This window comes from Chiloscyllium plagiosum, chromosome 32 (genome assembly GCF_004010195.1).
Source record: "Chiloscyllium plagiosum isolate BGI_BamShark_2017 chromosome 32, ASM401019v2, whole genome shotgun sequence".
Classification (NCBI taxonomy): domain Eukaryota; kingdom Metazoa; phylum Chordata; class Chondrichthyes; order Orectolobiformes; family Hemiscylliidae; genus Chiloscyllium; species Chiloscyllium plagiosum.
Window position 1 is genome coordinate 31,814,141 of NC_057741.1, and position 18,534 is coordinate 31,832,674.

The following is an 18,534-nucleotide window of genomic DNA, read 5'->3' on the forward strand; positions in this document are numbered from 1 at the left end:
GTCTATAGTTTCCTGGCTTGTCTTTACTGCCCTTCTTAAACAGTGGTACCACGTTTGCCAACCTCCAGTCTTCCGGCACCTCACCTGTGACTATCGATGATACAAATATCTCAGCAAGAGGCCCAGCAATCACTTCTCTAGCTTCCCACAGAGTTCTCGGGTACACCTGATCAGGTCCTGGGGAATTATCCACCTTTAACCGTTTCAAGACATCCAGCACTTCCTCCTATGTAATCTGCACATTTTGCAAGATGTCTCTCTTTCCCTACAGTCTGTATTTTCCATATCCTTTTCCATAGTTTCAAGTCAAGCCTGATACCTAGCGGATGGGTGATTCCTAAAATAATGCCACCCACCAGCAATATAAATCTGCAGGCTGTGATGTGACTGTGGAATTGCAGTGGCAGGCTGTTGATGCTGAATTTCTATTTTCTATACTTTCTGAACAGGATCTCCTTCCCTTAGATTAATCCCCTTCAGTTGGTATAGATTGTTGTCCTGACTAATGGTAGGGGTAGAGGGCTGCCATCAATTCTTTTTCTGCTCTTGTTTTTATTAAAAATTAAATGACAATCTTCTATTCTACTATCTTATGAAAAGAACTTTAATGGATTAAGGAGCCCCTGCTGGGGTACTATAACAGAAACAAAATCAAATGGTTCACTTAAACGTACAGAACTTATAGGAATGGAAATTTACCAAAATCAAATCAAAATGCCACTATCTGGGGTGAACTTAAAGAATTTTTATTCTACTCTTTTGAACTTAAAGAATTTTTATTCTACTCTTTTGAAAGAAAACAATAATATAGTCAAACAGCCCCGTTTGGGGATTGTGTAACAGAAACAAAATTTAATGCAAACTTAGAAATCTAGAAGGAAATCTTACTAAAATCAATCAGAATAACATTGTCTGCAATGCACCCCGACCCCTGAAGTGCTCTCGAAAGGCCAATCCTCTATTCTATACTGAGTCTGAGTCCAAGGGCCTATTGAGTGACAGTGTTAGAAGACCATTAGTAAGTCTTAACAAGAAGAGGTACTTGATTGACTGATAGAGCAGATTTGATGGACTGAAAGGTCTAATTCTCATCTTCATATCTTATTGTCTTATGTATCGTGTCACCAGAGTGAGTGGAGCTCAATAGTATCTTTAACACTTTCAGAACCATTACCCCCTAAGGCATAGATTAGAAACAATGCCCCAGGATTCACCTCAGTCTTATCCATCTCCTGATGCATTTGTGCTTTCTAGTACTGTGCAGCCAGTACCAGTAGCTTAACGGATAATTTCTACGTGAAAGACCACTTGTTGGGTGGGTATCTCATGAGCCTCAAGATTTAAGCCAGTGAATTGTTGATTATTTTAATCTAATGGTATTTTCTGAACCATAAGCTATTGTGTGCGTTGAGACTTGCTTTGATCTGTCGGCAGATCAGTCCATGTATCGTGTGCTGAAACATGTTTGCTGTGGAGGAGATCAGAGTTTCGCCCTTTTCTTTTACCATGAGGTGAGACCAAACCCATTAAATACCCCCGTCAATGCTTCAAGCATGTGATTCCTTGATTTAAAGGTAGAAGGGATGTGCTGAAGGATCATAGGATATGGTAATTTTTGATTCATTCTTAATTGATGGTCTACAGCCAGCAACACAGTCTTAGTATAAAGGGCAGGCCATGCAGAATTGAGAGGCTGGGGAGCCAATTCACTCAGACTCTATGGAATTCACTGCCCCAGAGAGCAGTAAAAATAGACCAGCAGGAGGCTGGAAGTACACAGCAAGCCAGGCAGCATCAGGAGGTGGAGAAGTCGATGTTTCGGGTGTGACACTTCTTAAAAGCAGAAAAGGCTGCCTTGCTGACCGTGTTCAAGTTTGGATTTGATTGATATCTGCCCAGTAAAAGCATTACATGGTATTGATGGGATAGTATAGGGAAATGATATTGAAGTAAAAATAGCCATGTGCTCATTGAATGAAAAGGTTGAATTATGAATGTGGACACTGGCCTTCATGTATCCTATATCTTAGTAAGGATTCTTGTTAATAAGTTTGAATGCTGTAGATTTGGACAAGTGGAATGAGAAACACTAATTTTATGAAATATATTCATGAAATGCAGATTTTCTAGTTTTGATTATTAAGCTAAGATTTTAAATCTGAGAATAGTTTGTATGACCTGTCAGCTGCTTTGAACAAGTACCAAGACAACAGTTTGTCCGCTATCGGAGTGGTTAATATCTAGCAATGGTCAGCTGAAATTGAAGCACCTGTTCCCTTTCAACCCTGAAAGCATACACCATCCAGTGTCGTGTGGCTGCTAACCAGAAACCGTGGGAACTAAGTATCTCAACATTTCTCTTTGCTGTCTGTGGAACCTTTCTGGGGGCAAATTGGCTGTTGTGTTTATGCAACAGCAGTAATGGAACTTGCTTTTTAAAAAAGCTTAATTAGCTGTGAAGTGCTTTAGGTTTTCTCCATCTGCAGATCATAAGTGAAAACTAAGCAAGGGTGGGGAGTAGGACTGGCTGCATTATTCTCGGTTGGGGTTGGCACAGGTTTGACTGGCTGAGTGGCCTCCTCCTGTTTTGTTTCTATGATGCAAGATTGTGCAAGCATGGGGATTTGATTTAGGTTTAAATCAGCAAATAAGATCATGTCTTTGTGATTAACTATGTGTGTTTTGTGTGTGTGTGTGGGCGCACCAGTGAACTGTTTACTGGATTAGTGAAGTCTGAAGTGGAGGGTGTTTTGGTTTGAATCTCCCTATAGGCCTAAAATAAAACCAAATCAACCATGAACTCCTTGAATGGTGGAGCAGAGTTTATGGGCTGAATGGCCTACTTCTAGTCCAATGTCTTTTGGTCTTAAAACATCAGAGTTGAGAAGCAGGAGATTTAGTTTTTTTCATATTTCGAGTTGAGCACACATTTATGATATCTTTGTCTCCTCCTTTTTATCTCCACTTTATGTATCCTTCTAGAATTCACAAGTCCCCGATGATTTCCGCTGTTTGGATCATTTGAAGCGTGTCAGGATAATCAATAACAACGTGAATTGGTGGATGCTAAGCCTTTCAGGGAAGGACATTCTTAAGTAAGTTTTGATCTAGCTCTGACAAGTCTCTTTAGTTTGATTGAATTGACTTGTATTAGCTTTATTGTCACATGTACTCACATGGGTACAGTGGAAAGGTTAGAGGTTGTCACTTATGGGTACCATCTTTAGGTACCTAGGTACAGACGCTCGAGTACAAAAAAATTTTAAAAAGCAGTCCAGCAAAAGTACAAAATCATAGAAATAAATTAGAAAAATAAAGAAATAAAAAGTTCAGAATAAGAGTCCTTCCACAATAATAATATAAAGAGAACAAAAACCATTTTTAGAAGGAGAGTTTCAGATAAAATCCACCTAGTCCATTTTCTGACTCTCTGGGCTGGAGGACCTGACCCCCCACATTGGAATTCTGGGCCGGATCCATCATGAAGCTGAAAGAAACATCGGATGGAGTTACAGACTGACTGACTGGACCTCTCCACTTCCTCCTTCTCCCCCCGCCCCACCCCCCAACTGACATGTTACAGTTCCTCATGTTGCTTACCAAAACCTGCATTTCCATCTCCGCTCTCTCACTTGGTCCCTGGCCTTTTTAAACACTCGCTGCTGCTCCTCCTCCTGCAGCTACTCCTTTGCTGCTTGGCCTGCCAGTAGGAAAAGTCCATTCGAACAAAGTTGGCCAACTTTGTTCTCCGTGCAGATCTCGCCTCATGGTTCTTGGTCTCTCTCTGAAGATTTACTTCAGGATGTGTGCTTCTCATGTGTGGTCTGGAATCTCTTATTAAGCAATGACAGAATGAAGTGCCTGCCCCTCCCGTCTCCTTCCGTGAGGCATCCATCTTTATGGCTAGTTGGCCTGGTGTTTACTTGCTTTTTGCAATTTCCGTTACCATGGTAGGCTCCCACCTTTGCCTTGGAGAGTTCCTAAGAGGAACACACACACAGACCAGATACTCAACTACAGGAGCAATCATCTCAACATCCACAAAAGGACCTGCGTCAGGACATTATTTAAACAGGCCACAACACATTGCAGCACCCAGGAACTACGAGCAACAGAAGAAAAATACTTACACAAAATCTTCAAGAACAACGGGTACCCGATAAGCACAGTCTGCCAATTCTTAAACTCAAACAAGAAGACACAACACGCCCAGAGACTCTAGCCACACTACCATATATCAAAGACATCTTGGAGATGGCAACCAGACTGCTCTGACCCCTTGGCATCATGGTAGCCAGTAAACCTACCAACTTGCTGAAACAGCTACTGATGAATCTAAAGGACCCTGTATCAACAGCCAGCAAAACAAATATCATATACAAAATACTTGGCAAGGATTGCAACAAACACTACATCAGACAGACACAAAGAAAAATAGCCACTAGGATACACGAGCACCAACCAACCACCGAAAGACATGAGCAATTATCACTAGTATCCTTATACACAGGCGAAGGAGGACACTAAGTCGATTGGGACAACATGTCCATCCTAGGACAGACTAAACGGAAACACGCACGGAAATTCCTAGAGGTCTGGCATTCAAACCGGAACCCCATCAATAAACACATCGATTTGGACCCCATTTACCAACCTCTGAGAAAAAGAACTGGAAATGATATCACCTGTCATAACAGACCAAGACACATCAATAGAGATCGGACAGAATGCCAGCGCTTCACCAGAGGCTCACTGATGATGTGACCTAGTATGGTGACAAAACGTCTGAGAACAAACCTTCCAGCAAACTTAGAACCTGAACCTCAACTTGAGCTACAAATCTTCTCAAAAATCGCAGTACCTAAGAGGGCCTAAATTCATAGCCTGATCAGAGACACTATGACATGCCTCTGGAGCAGGTGGGACTTGAACCTGGGCCTCCTGGCTCAGATCGGAATACGGCCACTGCACCATACGGACCCCTTGGGGACTGAAATCGTCAGCTTTGTGATATTGAGAAATTTTCACTCCCAAATCCAGCCCCTGGTTTCTCAAAGGAACTTCCTTTCAACAAAGAAAATTGTCCAGCTTTTAAGCTTCAGTCACAAATTGTGAACGTTTCTATTTCTTCTTGCTCATTTTTTTTTCCCTAAAGCTCTACTTCCCTTGTTGTACATTTCCTCTTCCTGGCTGGATGTGCAGCCTTGGGTAGATGAACACTCTCACTGACTTGTGGCTTCGGTGTTGACATCCAGCCTGGACTGATTATGTAAAGTCATATTCAGCTCAATGGACCCATTGTGCTCCTTTTGAGTTTTTTCTTTATTCCTTGTATGTCAAACCTTAAAAAATCTGTGATAATTACCTTTAATATTTTATACGTTCCCCTTTCTTGCCATTCTCTAGGTAAGCTGTTTTTACTGAATTACCAGTTGGATTTATTGGTGATTGTCCTATGCTTATGATCCTGAGTTATGGTCACCTTTTATGGAGTTTGGGCTCTTTACAGACTGGTCAAGGAGCAGGTGGAGTGAACTATCCTTGGGCTCAGAAGTAACACTGTTTATTACACGTTAGTGGTAAACACTGCTTTACATGGTAATCATAGATTTACCAGGCTCTGACTGGGAGTTTGACAAGGTAGGTGCTGCAGTATTGTCACCCATTGTGGCAGTCTCCAGCATTAGAGTACATCATCTCAGAGTAGAGAAAAGTTCGGAGAAAATCTAACTCAGAGTTGTGATTCTCTGAATTCTTTACCACCAAGAGCTGTAGAGGCTGTGTTGTTAAGTATATTCCAAACTGAGCTATGCAGAGTTTTAATTAATTAGGGAATCGAGAGGTATAGGGAAAAGGCAGTTAAGTGGAGTTGAGGATTATCACATCAGCCATGACCTCATTGAATCGCAGAGCAGACTTGATGGGCTGAATGGTCTACTTCTGCCCCCACGTTTTATAGTACCATTGGATATGGACTAATATATTGTCATCCTGTGTTCGTGTCCAGGTTCTAGTCTAGTCTAGGATTCTATTGCTCATTTATATGTAGCTCAGTGACATCCTCAAAGTTGCTCCAGGGTTCTGAGATGCTTGCACACAATCCCTCACTTGGAAATCTCTCTCTGCCCACCCCATCAAATCCTTTCTAAATACCTCAATTGGGTCAGCCCTCCTGCCTTTCCTTTTCTGCGGAATGAAATTCTGCCTGTCTGCTGCCAGTGGAGAAGACAGGCAGTCTGCCTGTCTGCTCCATGCTAAACAATGGAGAAAGGGTGAACGGGTTGCCCATTCTGATTTTGCAAAGTGCATGGTTGTCTTACTAAAACATATAAGATCCTGAGGAGTCTTGATTTTGTGGATAATTTCTCTTGTCTAGAACTGGTGGACATATCTTAAGGATAAGAGGTGTACGTTTAAGATGGAGATGAGAAGAGTTATTTTTCTCTCAAAGAACTGATGGTCTGTGGAGTTTTCTTTCCCAGAAAGCAGTGGAAGCTGGGTCATTGAATTTATTTGAGGACAAGTTCAATAAATTTTTGATTGACAACGAATTTGAGAGTTATGGGGCACAGGCATGCAAGGGGAATTGAGACCACAATCAGATTAGCTACATGAAAGCAAAATGCTGAGGTTGCTGTAGATCTGAAATAAAAACAGGAAGTTCTGGAGAAACTCAGCAAGCCTGGCGGCATCTGTAGAGAGGGAAATAAGACTTAATCGTCTTTGGACTCAAAACGTTTCGGAACAGAACAGCATAATCTCAGTGAATGTTGGAATGGGCTTGGAGAGCCAAATGACCACAATGTAAAAATCATATTTCTCTGACATAAAGTTGCCAGTTGCTTGACCAAGTTAACACTGGGGCAGAATCTAACTCCAAACAGGATTCCATTGAAATGTGTCATGAATAGAGTGGTTTTGAAAGTGTAAGGGACTATGGCTATTCTTGCTGCCATCATTAGTCTGTTTTCTGTGGCAAATAATGTACCAGGGCACCAATTTTTGGAAAGCAATGTCATGTGGTGAAATCTCCCAACCTCCTGGTTTATGAGCCAGTCAGAATTGGCAGCTTGCCTGCGGAACCTTGTTCCAATTATTAACCTGGACTGGTACTGAATGTAAGGATGATGTCATACCAGGAAGTAGAACTTGTTGGTGCTGGCTGTAGTTAACTGCATGAAATCAGTTGGCTTCTCCTAAATAAGTTAGTGGCTTGATACTTTGGCCCAGACATGCAGAAATAAAGTTGGTTGCTTAAGCCTACTCCACACTCGTGGTGGGACCACCCTTGCAAAACATTTCTCCACACCATCTCGTGCATCCACATCATCATCTAGAGAAGGTTATAAAAACTAAAGATCTAAGAAGGGAAATTATCATCTTTTTTATTATTACTTTCCAATCACCTCAGATGATTGAGACAAGTTCAAGAAATCAGATAGACCAATGTTCTCTGTAAAGACAATTTCCTGAGTTAGGAACCAGTTTGGCTCACTCTCTGTAAAGAGCTCACCACACCAGCCAACAGTCCCTGATGAAGGGTTTATGCCTGAAGCATCGACTCTCCTGCTGTTTGGATCCTGCATGACCTGCAGTGCTTTTCCAGCGTTATACTATTCAACTCTGACTCTCCAGCATCTGCATTGCTACTTTTCTCCTAGCTCATTCCTGAGGCTGTCTACTTCCTGGGGAGAGAAGAGCCACCTGATATTCACTCCTGTATCACTCAATATCACCATTCCCTGTGCAACCATGATTTGTGAAACTGGAATAGAATATTATTGGTCACACAAACCGATTCATGAATGATGGACTCTGAAATGATACTGTAAAGGAGACAATAGCTAGTTGAAACAAGACAGCAGGTTCATTTGACAAGTACACACAGAAGACTGAGCATTCTGAGAGACTGTTTCGCTGGTTGAAATTTGACTATTATGTTTATGCACCTTAAAGGTAAAATACGGTTAAGTAGGTTTCTTGAGTAGCATAATTTTATAGGATATGTACAATAATTACAGGATTTCACACTATTCTCTCTCAACTCTGGTTTGTATATTGTAAAACTAAAGACTCCTATCCCAGTGCATGTACTTGAGCATTGGATCCCTTTTGTTCTGTTAATGGAGTTCCTGTTGGTGTGCATTCCACTATGGTGGCATCCTTTTGTCTTTCACACAGCACCCCACCACACCCAGCTAGGACAATTGTCTTGGGTCCGGGTTAAATAATCCTTTTGACTCTACAAAATCAACAGAATGCTTCTTCCTTCCGTTCCAGACCAGTTTCCTGTCTATCACTATTTCCCTTCAACAGATTACAGTGGTCCCTAGCAACTGCAGGTATTCCAATAACTATATCCCTTTATGTGTGTTAAGGTGATTATCTTTCTTTCTATTGTGTTTACAGTGGCTAGTATGATTTCAATGTTAAATGTTTTGATTCCAATATACATATTCCAGTTCTTCCCCTTGTCAGTGTTTCCAGCTAAGTGCCACACCTTAGTTATTTGACTATTAATATTTCTATATCTACACCACCTACGGTAATGCTGAATTATTATAGATTCTGGCAGGTAACCATTTGTTCTATGCTGCTTGAAGTAACTCGACCAAGATTGTTGTACCTTTTCTGAGTAGCTGAGTTGCAGTTAGCTATGAACTATTCTTGTAGCTTGCCTCCTGATACTCTTAGTTCAGAAAATATGTCAACCTCAGTCTTTTGAATATTTCACTTGACCCCCAGAAAGAGTTCAAGATAATCACTAAAGTAGTCATTCTTACTTGTATTTCTCAAAGGTCTAGCTTTAATTAAACATTATACTCTCTTCTTGATGTCCTCAGTAGAGGAACTGTCCAGTTCCTATAGCATTTTAAATAATTCCTGTGTTGGGGGCAACTTAAGAATTGTCCACATGTACTTTCTTTAATTTATGTTATCTTTATAGATTTGGCCCTACTCTCGCCCACCTCCATCTCAATCTACTCTATCACTCTCAGGGGCAGTTCTGAGCTACTTTTTTCAAGTCGATGTTCCCTCCAAGTTGTTCTCTGGGTCTGGACACAGCTTTGAGGAACTTATTGTGAGATGTGCTGGATGCAGTCATAGAGTCCTAGAGTCATAGAGATGTACAGCATGGAAACAGACCCTTCAACTTAGGGATTGTTTTGTGCAGTAAGTACAGAAGGCAATTCCACATTCTCCACTCGCCTACCAAACATCATAACTCTGACATTTACATACTGATAAAATTCTCCCTCACTCAATCCATTACATCATAAAATACTTATGACACAGGAGGAGAGCTATTAGTCATTGAGCCCATACTAGCTGTCTTCAAGGACAACGTGCCTATTCCCACATCTCCACCTTCATAACCCTGAATTTTTTTCTCTTTATTTAGTATTCAGTAGCTTTCAAAATGCATGATTAAATCTGCCTCTACTACAGTGCATTGCCAGGCAGAGAGTTCCAAATCCTAACCACTCGCTGCTCAAAACATCTTTCCCCATGTCACTGAGTCTTTTTCATTAGAATGTTGTAAAATGCATGAAATGACAGGCCTGTAAATTGCATACTGGATGAAGCAAATCCTATAAGATATCACTTGTCTGATACAGTAAGAGGCCTTTCTGTTTTATGATTCTAAGGATGTGGCTGTGATCTTATGAGGAAAGGTTGTGTCTGAGGCTGTTGGAGTTCAGATGACTGAAAGGGATTATGATTGAAACACGATCCTGAGAAGACTTGACAGGATAGATGCTGAAAAGGATGGTTCCCTGTGTGGAAGAGACTAGAACTACCACACACTGTTTAGGAATATGAGAATTTAAGATGAAAGTCAAGAGAAAAAAATTTGAAGTTTGAGAGCTGGTGGAATTCTCTGCACTTGTTGCAGCGTCATTAAATGTTTTTAAGGCAGAGTTACATATACTCTTCTCTAACAAGTGATTTAAATGGAATAGCAGATAGCTAGAAAGCATTTTTGAGCCCAAGATTGCCTCTAATTTTGTTACCAGTTACGGGTATCTGAGGCCGGTGTGTGTGCAGTGACTTCAAGAACCAGAAGTCATCATAGCAATTGGCATGCTGAACACTGGAATTCCCGTGCATCTGCACAGCTGTACATCTTGGAGGGAATGCTGATCAACCGTGATCTTCTTTTTATAAATATTTTTATTGAAAAGCTTTTTTAAATCTTTTACAAAACATTTATATATTTAAAAAATCCATCAAAACAGAAACAAAAGGTACAAAGAACAAAGCCATAGCATAGTACCATTGTTAATAAACAACCCACTATTCTACCAAAGAAGCATATCGACTTAACTAAAACTAAACCACAAACATATTAAATAAATATTAGCTTAAACTACATTCAAATAACTTAGAATAAAGTAGTGAGATATTATTTATCTTACTCATCACATCTCCAATGAGGCTCCCATCCCTGGGAGTACCCCCTACAGTACCCATATTCTTTTCCTTCCAGTCTCCTCCTCGCTCCATCATCAGCCTACACTACTCCATATGACCTGGTGGTTTTTCTGACGTCCGATTCAGTAGAATGTTCTTCCTCACGCAATGGGCAAGGATATTACACAGTCTCTTCCCGTGTTGCCCCAGAGAGGGCAAATTTGGTAACCCCAAAAGAAGAATTACTAGATCCATGTTAATTTCCATCCCTAGAATGTCCTTTCACTCCCTTACTAGAGCACTCTAATATCTTTTGTTATTGGTCATGTTGCAACATCCAATGTGTGGGAGTGCCTATGTTAATTTTGCATTTGGAACATGCTGGTGACATTCCTGTCTTAAAAGTAGCTAGCCTTTCTGGTGCCATATGAGCTTTGTGTAAGATCTTCAATTGCTCTGTTACATACTGAAATTTTCCTTGCATTCCCCCACGTATCTTCCCAGTGAAATGTCCTCTCCAAACTCTCAGTTCCACGTCTTAGAGTCCCTCCATATCCACCAGAGCACAGCCTTTCTGTCAATGATATAAAATACTAAGTGAAAGAGTACCCGTACACTGGAGTACCCTTTTCTCCCCATCTGATTTATAACATTGGGCCAGGAGTGTGGTCTTCCTCTGTATATAGTCCCTTACTTGGAAGTATCGGAAAAGGTCCTTATTGGACGATCCATATTTATGACTTAACTGACTAAATGACATCAAGACCTCTTCCCTCAAATAAATCTCCCAAACATAGAATTCCTTTGTTCTCCCATGTCTTAAAGCCGGAATCCATTGCCCCAGGTTTAAATCCTTGGGCTCCTACCAGCAGAGTAAATGGCTAAGTCTTAAGCCAATTGCCCTTGCTTTACCTCATTATCCTCCAAGCTTTCACTGTGTTCAAGATAATTGGACTATTACATTGCTGGGTCACGGATTTCATCTTGTCCATAAGTAATAAATTAATTAGAGGACATTTTGACTGTGAGACTTCAATATCAAGCCATATTGATTCTGAATTCCCCCGTACCCAGTCACCAACATATGCTAACAGAGCACTTATTTGGTATTTCTTCAAATCTGGAAGATCCACCCCTCCCTCAGCTGCGAAAGCTGTAATATAGTGAATTTAATTAGAGGGCGCCTATGGCACCAAATAAAGGACCGTAGCCAACCATTAATCCTCCATAATACTTGTCTAGACAACAGTAATGTGAGCATTCTCATGGGATATACCAGTCGGGGAAGGACATTCAACTTAATCAGGACTATTCGGCCCAGCCATGATAACAGTAATCCCTCCCACTGCTGCAAATCCTGTTTTATCTCTCTATTGATTGCACAAAGTTAGCCTTCTACAGCTGGTGGAAGGAAGGGATAATAAAAATTCCCAAACACAGAAAACGTTTGGTGACCATCTAAACGGGAATTGCATTTTATCCTTCATGTTAGGCACCTCCACTAAGCCCCCTACTAACATGGCTTCCAATTTTGTGAAATTGATCCAATAACCCGAAAAACTACCAGATGAATTAATTGTTTGGATCAGTTAGGGAACAGACTTCTCCGGATCAGCCAAGAATAAAAGGACATCGTCTGCATATAGGGTAATCTTATGCTCCCCCATTCCCACTTTTGGCGCTACTATTTTCAGAGTGCCTTCTAATAGTTTCAGCTAGCAGTTCAATTGCCAAGATTAGCCGTGATCTTTATTGCATAGTGGGGCAGGCTTGATGGCCCCATTTCATACAAATGTGTTTACTTATGGTTTTGTGTTTGCTGCCTTTGAGAGCTTTAAGTGGAACAGGAGTCCACTACCAGTAATGAATGGACACAGGCTATGCAGTAGATGCCCTCCCTGTGCTTTTGCAAGGGCGTAGGATGCTAGCAGCCATCTTCCCAATTTTGAAAGGGAAGAACTTGGTTCCCATTTGTAAAGCTGGCCAGTAAACCACAAGACTGGCAAGACTTGGGCTCTTGGAATGAATTGAGGAGATATTGGGCCTGATGATGGTTGAAAATGACTCCTGTTTACTCCAATCTAAGGCAATCCTTGATTCAATCAGATGTGAAATATTACCATTGAAAGTCTGTGATCTTGTGGCTGGGTCACACGTGAAAGCAGCGTTTATGATGATGCTTAATCCACTAACCTGTCACTTCTACTTTCTTTTTTCTCAGTGAATTAAATGCAATATTTTCATCACCTGCGAGTTTGAATGGCAGTTTCCTTGATCATCGGTAAGTACAGTAATTGATTTTGAATGTGACCACAGTTTTCTTTTTGTGTGTGTCAAGGGAACGCAGCCTGGTTATCCAAAAAGGTTAGAAAAATTACACGGTTGCAGTGTGGTAAAGTTAGGGCTGTGCAATGGCTCTTTACTTTTCAGGATTTATTTGGTTTAGTCAGGAACAGGAAACTGCCATCTTAATCTGGTCTGGCCTGCATGGGACTCCAGACCCACAGCAATGTGGTTGACTCTTAATTACCCCTCCTGGGTAATTAGGGATGGGCCAATGGGGTTGTCCTTTGATCAGAGATATTCTTGGAGGTTTTATCCCATGACGTCCCATCACCAGCCACTATGCCCTCTGACCATTTGTTACCTGTCAATCTCCTGCTCACTGATTTGATTGAATAATTCTTACTTTCACTCAAACAGCCTTCTACGCTCCCATTGTTCTTGATGCCTCAAGAATTTTACGAACCTATTCAAAAAGAAGGTACAAGGGAAGAAAGCTAGTTGTTTTTATTTTGTAAAGGTTTCTAAAGACACTAGTTAGGCCACAGCTGGAGTACTATAAGCAGTTCTGGGTGTCACAATATAGGATAGATGTGATTGCAGTAGAGAGGGTGCAGAAAATCACTGGGATGTTGCCAGGGCTGGAGTGATTCCGCAACAAAGAGGGATGAGATAGGCTGGAGTCATTTTCCTCAGAGTGGAGAAGGGTAAGGAGGCATCTAATTGAGGTGTACAAAGTTATGATGGCACAAAGAGGGAGAACCTTTTCCCCTTTAGTAGAGGAGTTAGTGATTAGGGGATAGCGTTTTAAAGGTAAGGAGGGGGAGGTTAATAGGGCTTAGTGATTGAAATGAGGTCAGCCGGGGGACCTTCTAGAATATGACTGTCCTGTTTGGGCTGTTAACCTTGTCCAATCAGGGAGCCCTGGCTGACAGATTAAAAGGAGTGTCAGAATTTTTGCCCTGTATTTTTTTTGTTCACCCTTAATGTCAACTTAGAAGCTGATTGGATGTGTCTTTCACCAACTGTGCTGTCTTGCTGCCGAAGGGGACACCTCATGTACCGTGGAAGCTAATAATAAAACGGCAGTACACGAAAAAAAAAATAAAAGGAGTGTCAGGCGTTTTGTTCACTCTAGCAGCTGGCTCTGAGCTAGCTGGATCAGTGTCATGTACTATGCATTTGTAAATAAAGGGTGACTTGGTGACGGGATAGCAGCCTCCTTCGAGTTGTTCCACAGGGAATTTCGGTAAAGGTCTCATTACCCATCCAGAGATTGGTGGGTATCTGGAACCAATGCCTATAAGGATATCAGAGACAAGAATCCTCAAGCTATTTAAGAAGCATTTAGATGATCTTATAAAAATTCCATAACAACATATACAAAGTTACAGGCCAAGTGATGGAAAATTGGATTAGACTAGGTATGTGTTTGATGACTGGCATGTGATGAAGACTCTGAGCTTATAACTTTTCCCTTGGTCATTGACAGCAGTGTCAGAGAGGTTAACTCTCAGCTCCTGGAGATTCCAGGGCAATCCTGACACCAGGATCCCTTTGTTTGTGCAGCTCCATTTTGGATTCTGCAGGAGGCTGGTGGAGCCAGCTTTAATCCTAGCGTTCAGTTGGGAATAAGTTAATAATTTGAGTGGAGGGATTGGGGAAGCAATTTGGGGTAAGTTACTGTTGAATCTACATCTGTTCCCCTTGAATTCCAGCTAATCAGAATTTCTCTCCTCTCGTCCGCTCTTCCCTGGCTTTTGTTTGACCCATTACCTTAAAGTTGCCAAGTTAATTTGTCTTGTTTTCCCTCTCACTGAAGGCTTTGAGCAGAGTTTGCCTCAATGCATTTCAGAACCTTTAACTTGCTTTTCTGATGCATTGAAAGATACAGCTGTACATGGTCATGTACCAATTAGGTTTCCCTCTCCTTATTAATTTTTAAATCATTCTTTGTTTTTATTTTCTGCCCAGTCTTCTGGTACTATTTTTAATTTAACCATGAAGAGTGAATTCTCCTTTTTGAAAATGTTCTTTCTGAGAATGTATCTGTTTTGTCTATTCTGAATATATCCTTGAGTGTCTGCCACTCCATCTCCACTGATCTTTCTCTAAACCTAATTTGTCTTAAAATAAAGCAAAGAACTGTGGATTCTGGAGATCTAAAACAAACAAAACAGAAATTCCTGGAAAAACTTAACAGGTCTGGCAGCAGCGTTAATGTTTCAAGTCTAGTGACCTTTCATCAGAACCTGATTTGCCCATTCACTTAGCAAGCTCTGCTTTATTCCCCTTCCATATGTCGTTATGATATCACCAATTATCTTGCTCTGCTATACCAGACATAGCATGACCTGCTCTCTGCTTGGATCCAGAATGTGCTATTCTAAGATGTTATCCTGAATTTTGTTTTATAACTGGCCACAGTAGGAGAAATCTCAGTACCTCAATCTATGCCCAGAATCATACTAATGCATAAAAAATATTTGTTCGAAAGGTATTTATTTTTGTAATTATATGGATTATCAGAATGAAAAGCACTGGATTCTGACAAATTACATTGATGTTTTAATATAAAAGATAAGGTAAGAGATGGAAGAATATGGACAGGTTTTCCATAACTAGTACATATTTCGATCCCTTACAGTAATGATGAGCACTTTAAAACTAGTGCTCGAAATCCTGGAATTGACTTGAAGGCTGCCATGTTGTTTTTTGAGAAGATGGTGAATTCTCCGTATGCCAAATTACTACATCAGGTAAACCTTTAACATTATAGAATGTGAAACCTGGTTGTTTTGAGTTCCTTGTTCTTTGAGTGAGTGAGAACTTTCAAGATCTGGATTCTCCATGATGCTAATCACTTTGGCTTTCTCCAGTGATTTACTTGAAGGTGTCATTGATTTGGTCTTCATGCATAAGACCCCAGGATACAAAGTTATCATGAAATGAGCTGCATTTCATGCAGGGATTTAGACTGTGGACAGTCTATAAGACAATGCACCACTGGCTGGGTACACTGAAAGTGGGTTGGAGCATTATGTGAGAACTGAATAAAAGTTAACGTTCCCCACACAATGATATCCTGATCACCGCTGAATATTTTCTTCATTGGAACTATGCAGAGATGACATTAGTTTCTATCCATAGAACAGGTTTTGTTCACACTGCTTTACCTGTATACTTCACCTCTCTACAGTTTGTTTTTCCCAATAATTTGTCTTTCTCACCCCCTCCCCTGTCCCTCTGCAACCCCATCCTGCCTTGCCCCTTTCCTCTTTCCCCAGTCACTCCAACATTCCTCTTCCTTATTCCCCATTCCCCTTCCTCACTCTATCCACAGTCCCCTTCTGGGGCGGCTCAGTGGTTAGCACTGCTGCCTCACAGTGCCAGGGACTTGGGTTCGATTCCAGCCTTGGGTGACTGTCTGCGTGGGGGATGTGTGGGCTTCCTCTGGGTAATCCAGTTTCCTCCCACAGTCCAAAGATGTGCACATTGGGTGGATTAGCCATGCTAAATTGCCCTAAAGGATTCATGGGTGTGTAGGTTGGGTGGATTAGCCACGGAAAATGCAGGGTTACCAGGATAAGAAGTGGGAGTAGATGCAATGCTGTTTGGAGTGTCAGTGCAGACTCTGTGGCCTCTATTTACACTGGGCTTGTGTAGTTCCTGGAGTCATCCGACGCCAGCGCAGTGAGTATAGAGCGTCGACTCTCCTGCACCTCGGATGCTGCCTGACCTGCTGTGCTTTTCCAACGCCAACGTCAGCAGCAGACGAACAAAGTCATACATTGAATAGTTACAGTCCCTGGGGTGGGTTGTTCCCAAATAGAGATGAGGTATAAAAACAGAAACAGGAAGCTAGGAAAATCTGTAGGTTCTGTTAAATGTTGTCCTGGTTAAAAATGCCATTTGCTTTTTGGTAACCTGCTTGTCTCTCTGAGAAGTGCTCTCACTCCCTGCCTGCAGAAAGCAAGGAAATGGAACGGGAATGAATTGAGGCTGCAAATGAATAATCAACTATTGGCTGCAGCCATGGATGGACAATCCATTATCAATGATGCAACAAGGAAGGCCGACTGCAGATGCCTCTTGCATTATTGTATGGGCACCGTTGATAGTTTGGTATTGACCATTGTCACCATGAAGCATTCTTATTATCTGAATGCTTCTGCTGTAGTTGATGTTGGGTGATCAAAAGGTGGCCGGGCTTTTTGTATCAGGGCTGTTGAATAATTATAGGTAATTCCCTTGTAGGATTAGTGTCTTTGTGTAAAGTCTTTGTTTTGGGAGTTGCATGGAGCAGCCCTCATACTTTGTTACAAACATCAGCAGTACAATAGTTTTAAAACATGAAGTAATTTAGTATCTGAAGCCGATGTTGCTCTGTGGACATAAACAGATGCATGCAATTACTGAAATAATTGCTAATGCGTATAACATATGAACAGGAAATAATTCAGTTTATGTCCCACCTTTCGTAACATCAAGAGTGTCCCAAAGCTCTTTACCATCAGTTTTGAAGTCACCCCTGTAATGTTGGAAACAAGGTTGTGCACACATTTGTGGGAATTAGTGGCCTTATTTGATGTAGTATGGCAAATATTGCAAGAACTCCCTTTCTCGCCTTCAAAATAGATCTATCATGGTCACCTGAGAGGTGGTCCTTGGTCCAACATCTAAAAGCTACCTCCTCCACCTCAGCACAGCGATGGAGTGTCTGCCCGGATTATAGGAGTGGGACTTGTACCCAGGGTGCTACCCACTAAGCTTCAGCGATCCGAAAGGAAGACAATCTTGATACGACCATGTTGAATTTTTCTTTTTCAGGTTACTGTGACTTTAGAGAATCATTTGATTTCCCAGTTACCGACTTCTCCCCCTGATGTCGAGGCCATGAGAGCCTTTTTGATTTTACCGGTGCTTCCCCTCTTCCGAGAGTCTAAGAATTATTTGACCTTTGCTCTGCCATTCGCTGCAGCCATTCTCCACTTGGATGCCAACCCGAGCAAAGTGTTGGGTAGGTACTGAGCACGTGCAGAGCTGATGAAGTAAAGCAATGACGAATCTAAATTGGTATTGGTTTCCCCAAACATTTCTGCGCGTTGGTTATGGCTGTGTGTATCCCCGTTGGTTTACTGTTGTGACCTGAATTATCTTTCTGTACAATCATTCCGCCCGTGTTTAAGGACCAGGTTGGGGGAAAATGTGTGAAGATTGCTCCTACTTGCCATTACACAGCTTTGTTTGAGCTCTTGGGGGAATTGCTCCACTCATGTATTGATTGAAGAGACTGTTTATGCTAAAGACTTGCCCCACATTTTTTCTTACTCATTAACGGGCTGAGGGCATCACTGGCATTTATTGCCCATCTCTATTTGTAAAGAATCCACCGCATTGCTGTGGGTCTAGAGTCAGATGGAGGCCAGACCAGGTAAGGATGGCAGTTTCCTTCCCTAAAGGGCATTAGTGAACCAGATGGTGTTTTTTTTTAACCTATTCGACAATGGATTCATGGTTCTCACTCGGCTCTTAATTCCACATATTTATTGAATCAAATTCCCCCATCTGCCATGGTGGGATTCAAACCTGGCTCCCTAGAACATTCTTTGGGTCTCTGGATTAACAGCCCAGCAAAAATACCACTAGGCCATCACCACCTCCTTGCAGCATAAGATGCTAGTGCTGCTGGACAGACATTTGAATTAAAAACTGATATGGCCCGTTTCTGAAGTATCATACTGGATTTAAAATGTTAAGCCTGTTTCTCTCTCCACAGATGCTGCCAGACCTGCTGAAGGTTTTGTTCGGCAGGTGGGAGTTTGAATGGGAGGT

At 41.6% G+C, this 18,534-nt stretch overlaps 1 protein-coding gene across 1 annotated transcript in view; it reads left to right on the forward strand.

Annotated features, from left to right (window-relative positions):
• Window positions 1-18,534, forward strand: part of LOC122539262 (probable E3 ubiquitin-protein ligase HERC3) — an 81,446-nt gene that overhangs the window by 45,317 nt on the left and 17,595 nt on the right. The window contains exons 9-13 of the mRNA XM_043673963.1: window positions 1,435-1,511; window positions 2,983-3,095; window positions 12,638-12,697; window positions 15,347-15,458; window positions 17,530-17,719. Coding sequence (XP_043529898.1) covers window positions 1,435-1,511; window positions 2,983-3,095; window positions 12,638-12,697; window positions 15,347-15,458; window positions 17,530-17,719 — 552 coding nt within the window. The remainder of the gene's footprint in view (window positions 1-1,434; window positions 1,512-2,982; window positions 3,096-12,637; window positions 12,698-15,346; window positions 15,459-17,529; window positions 17,720-18,534) is intronic.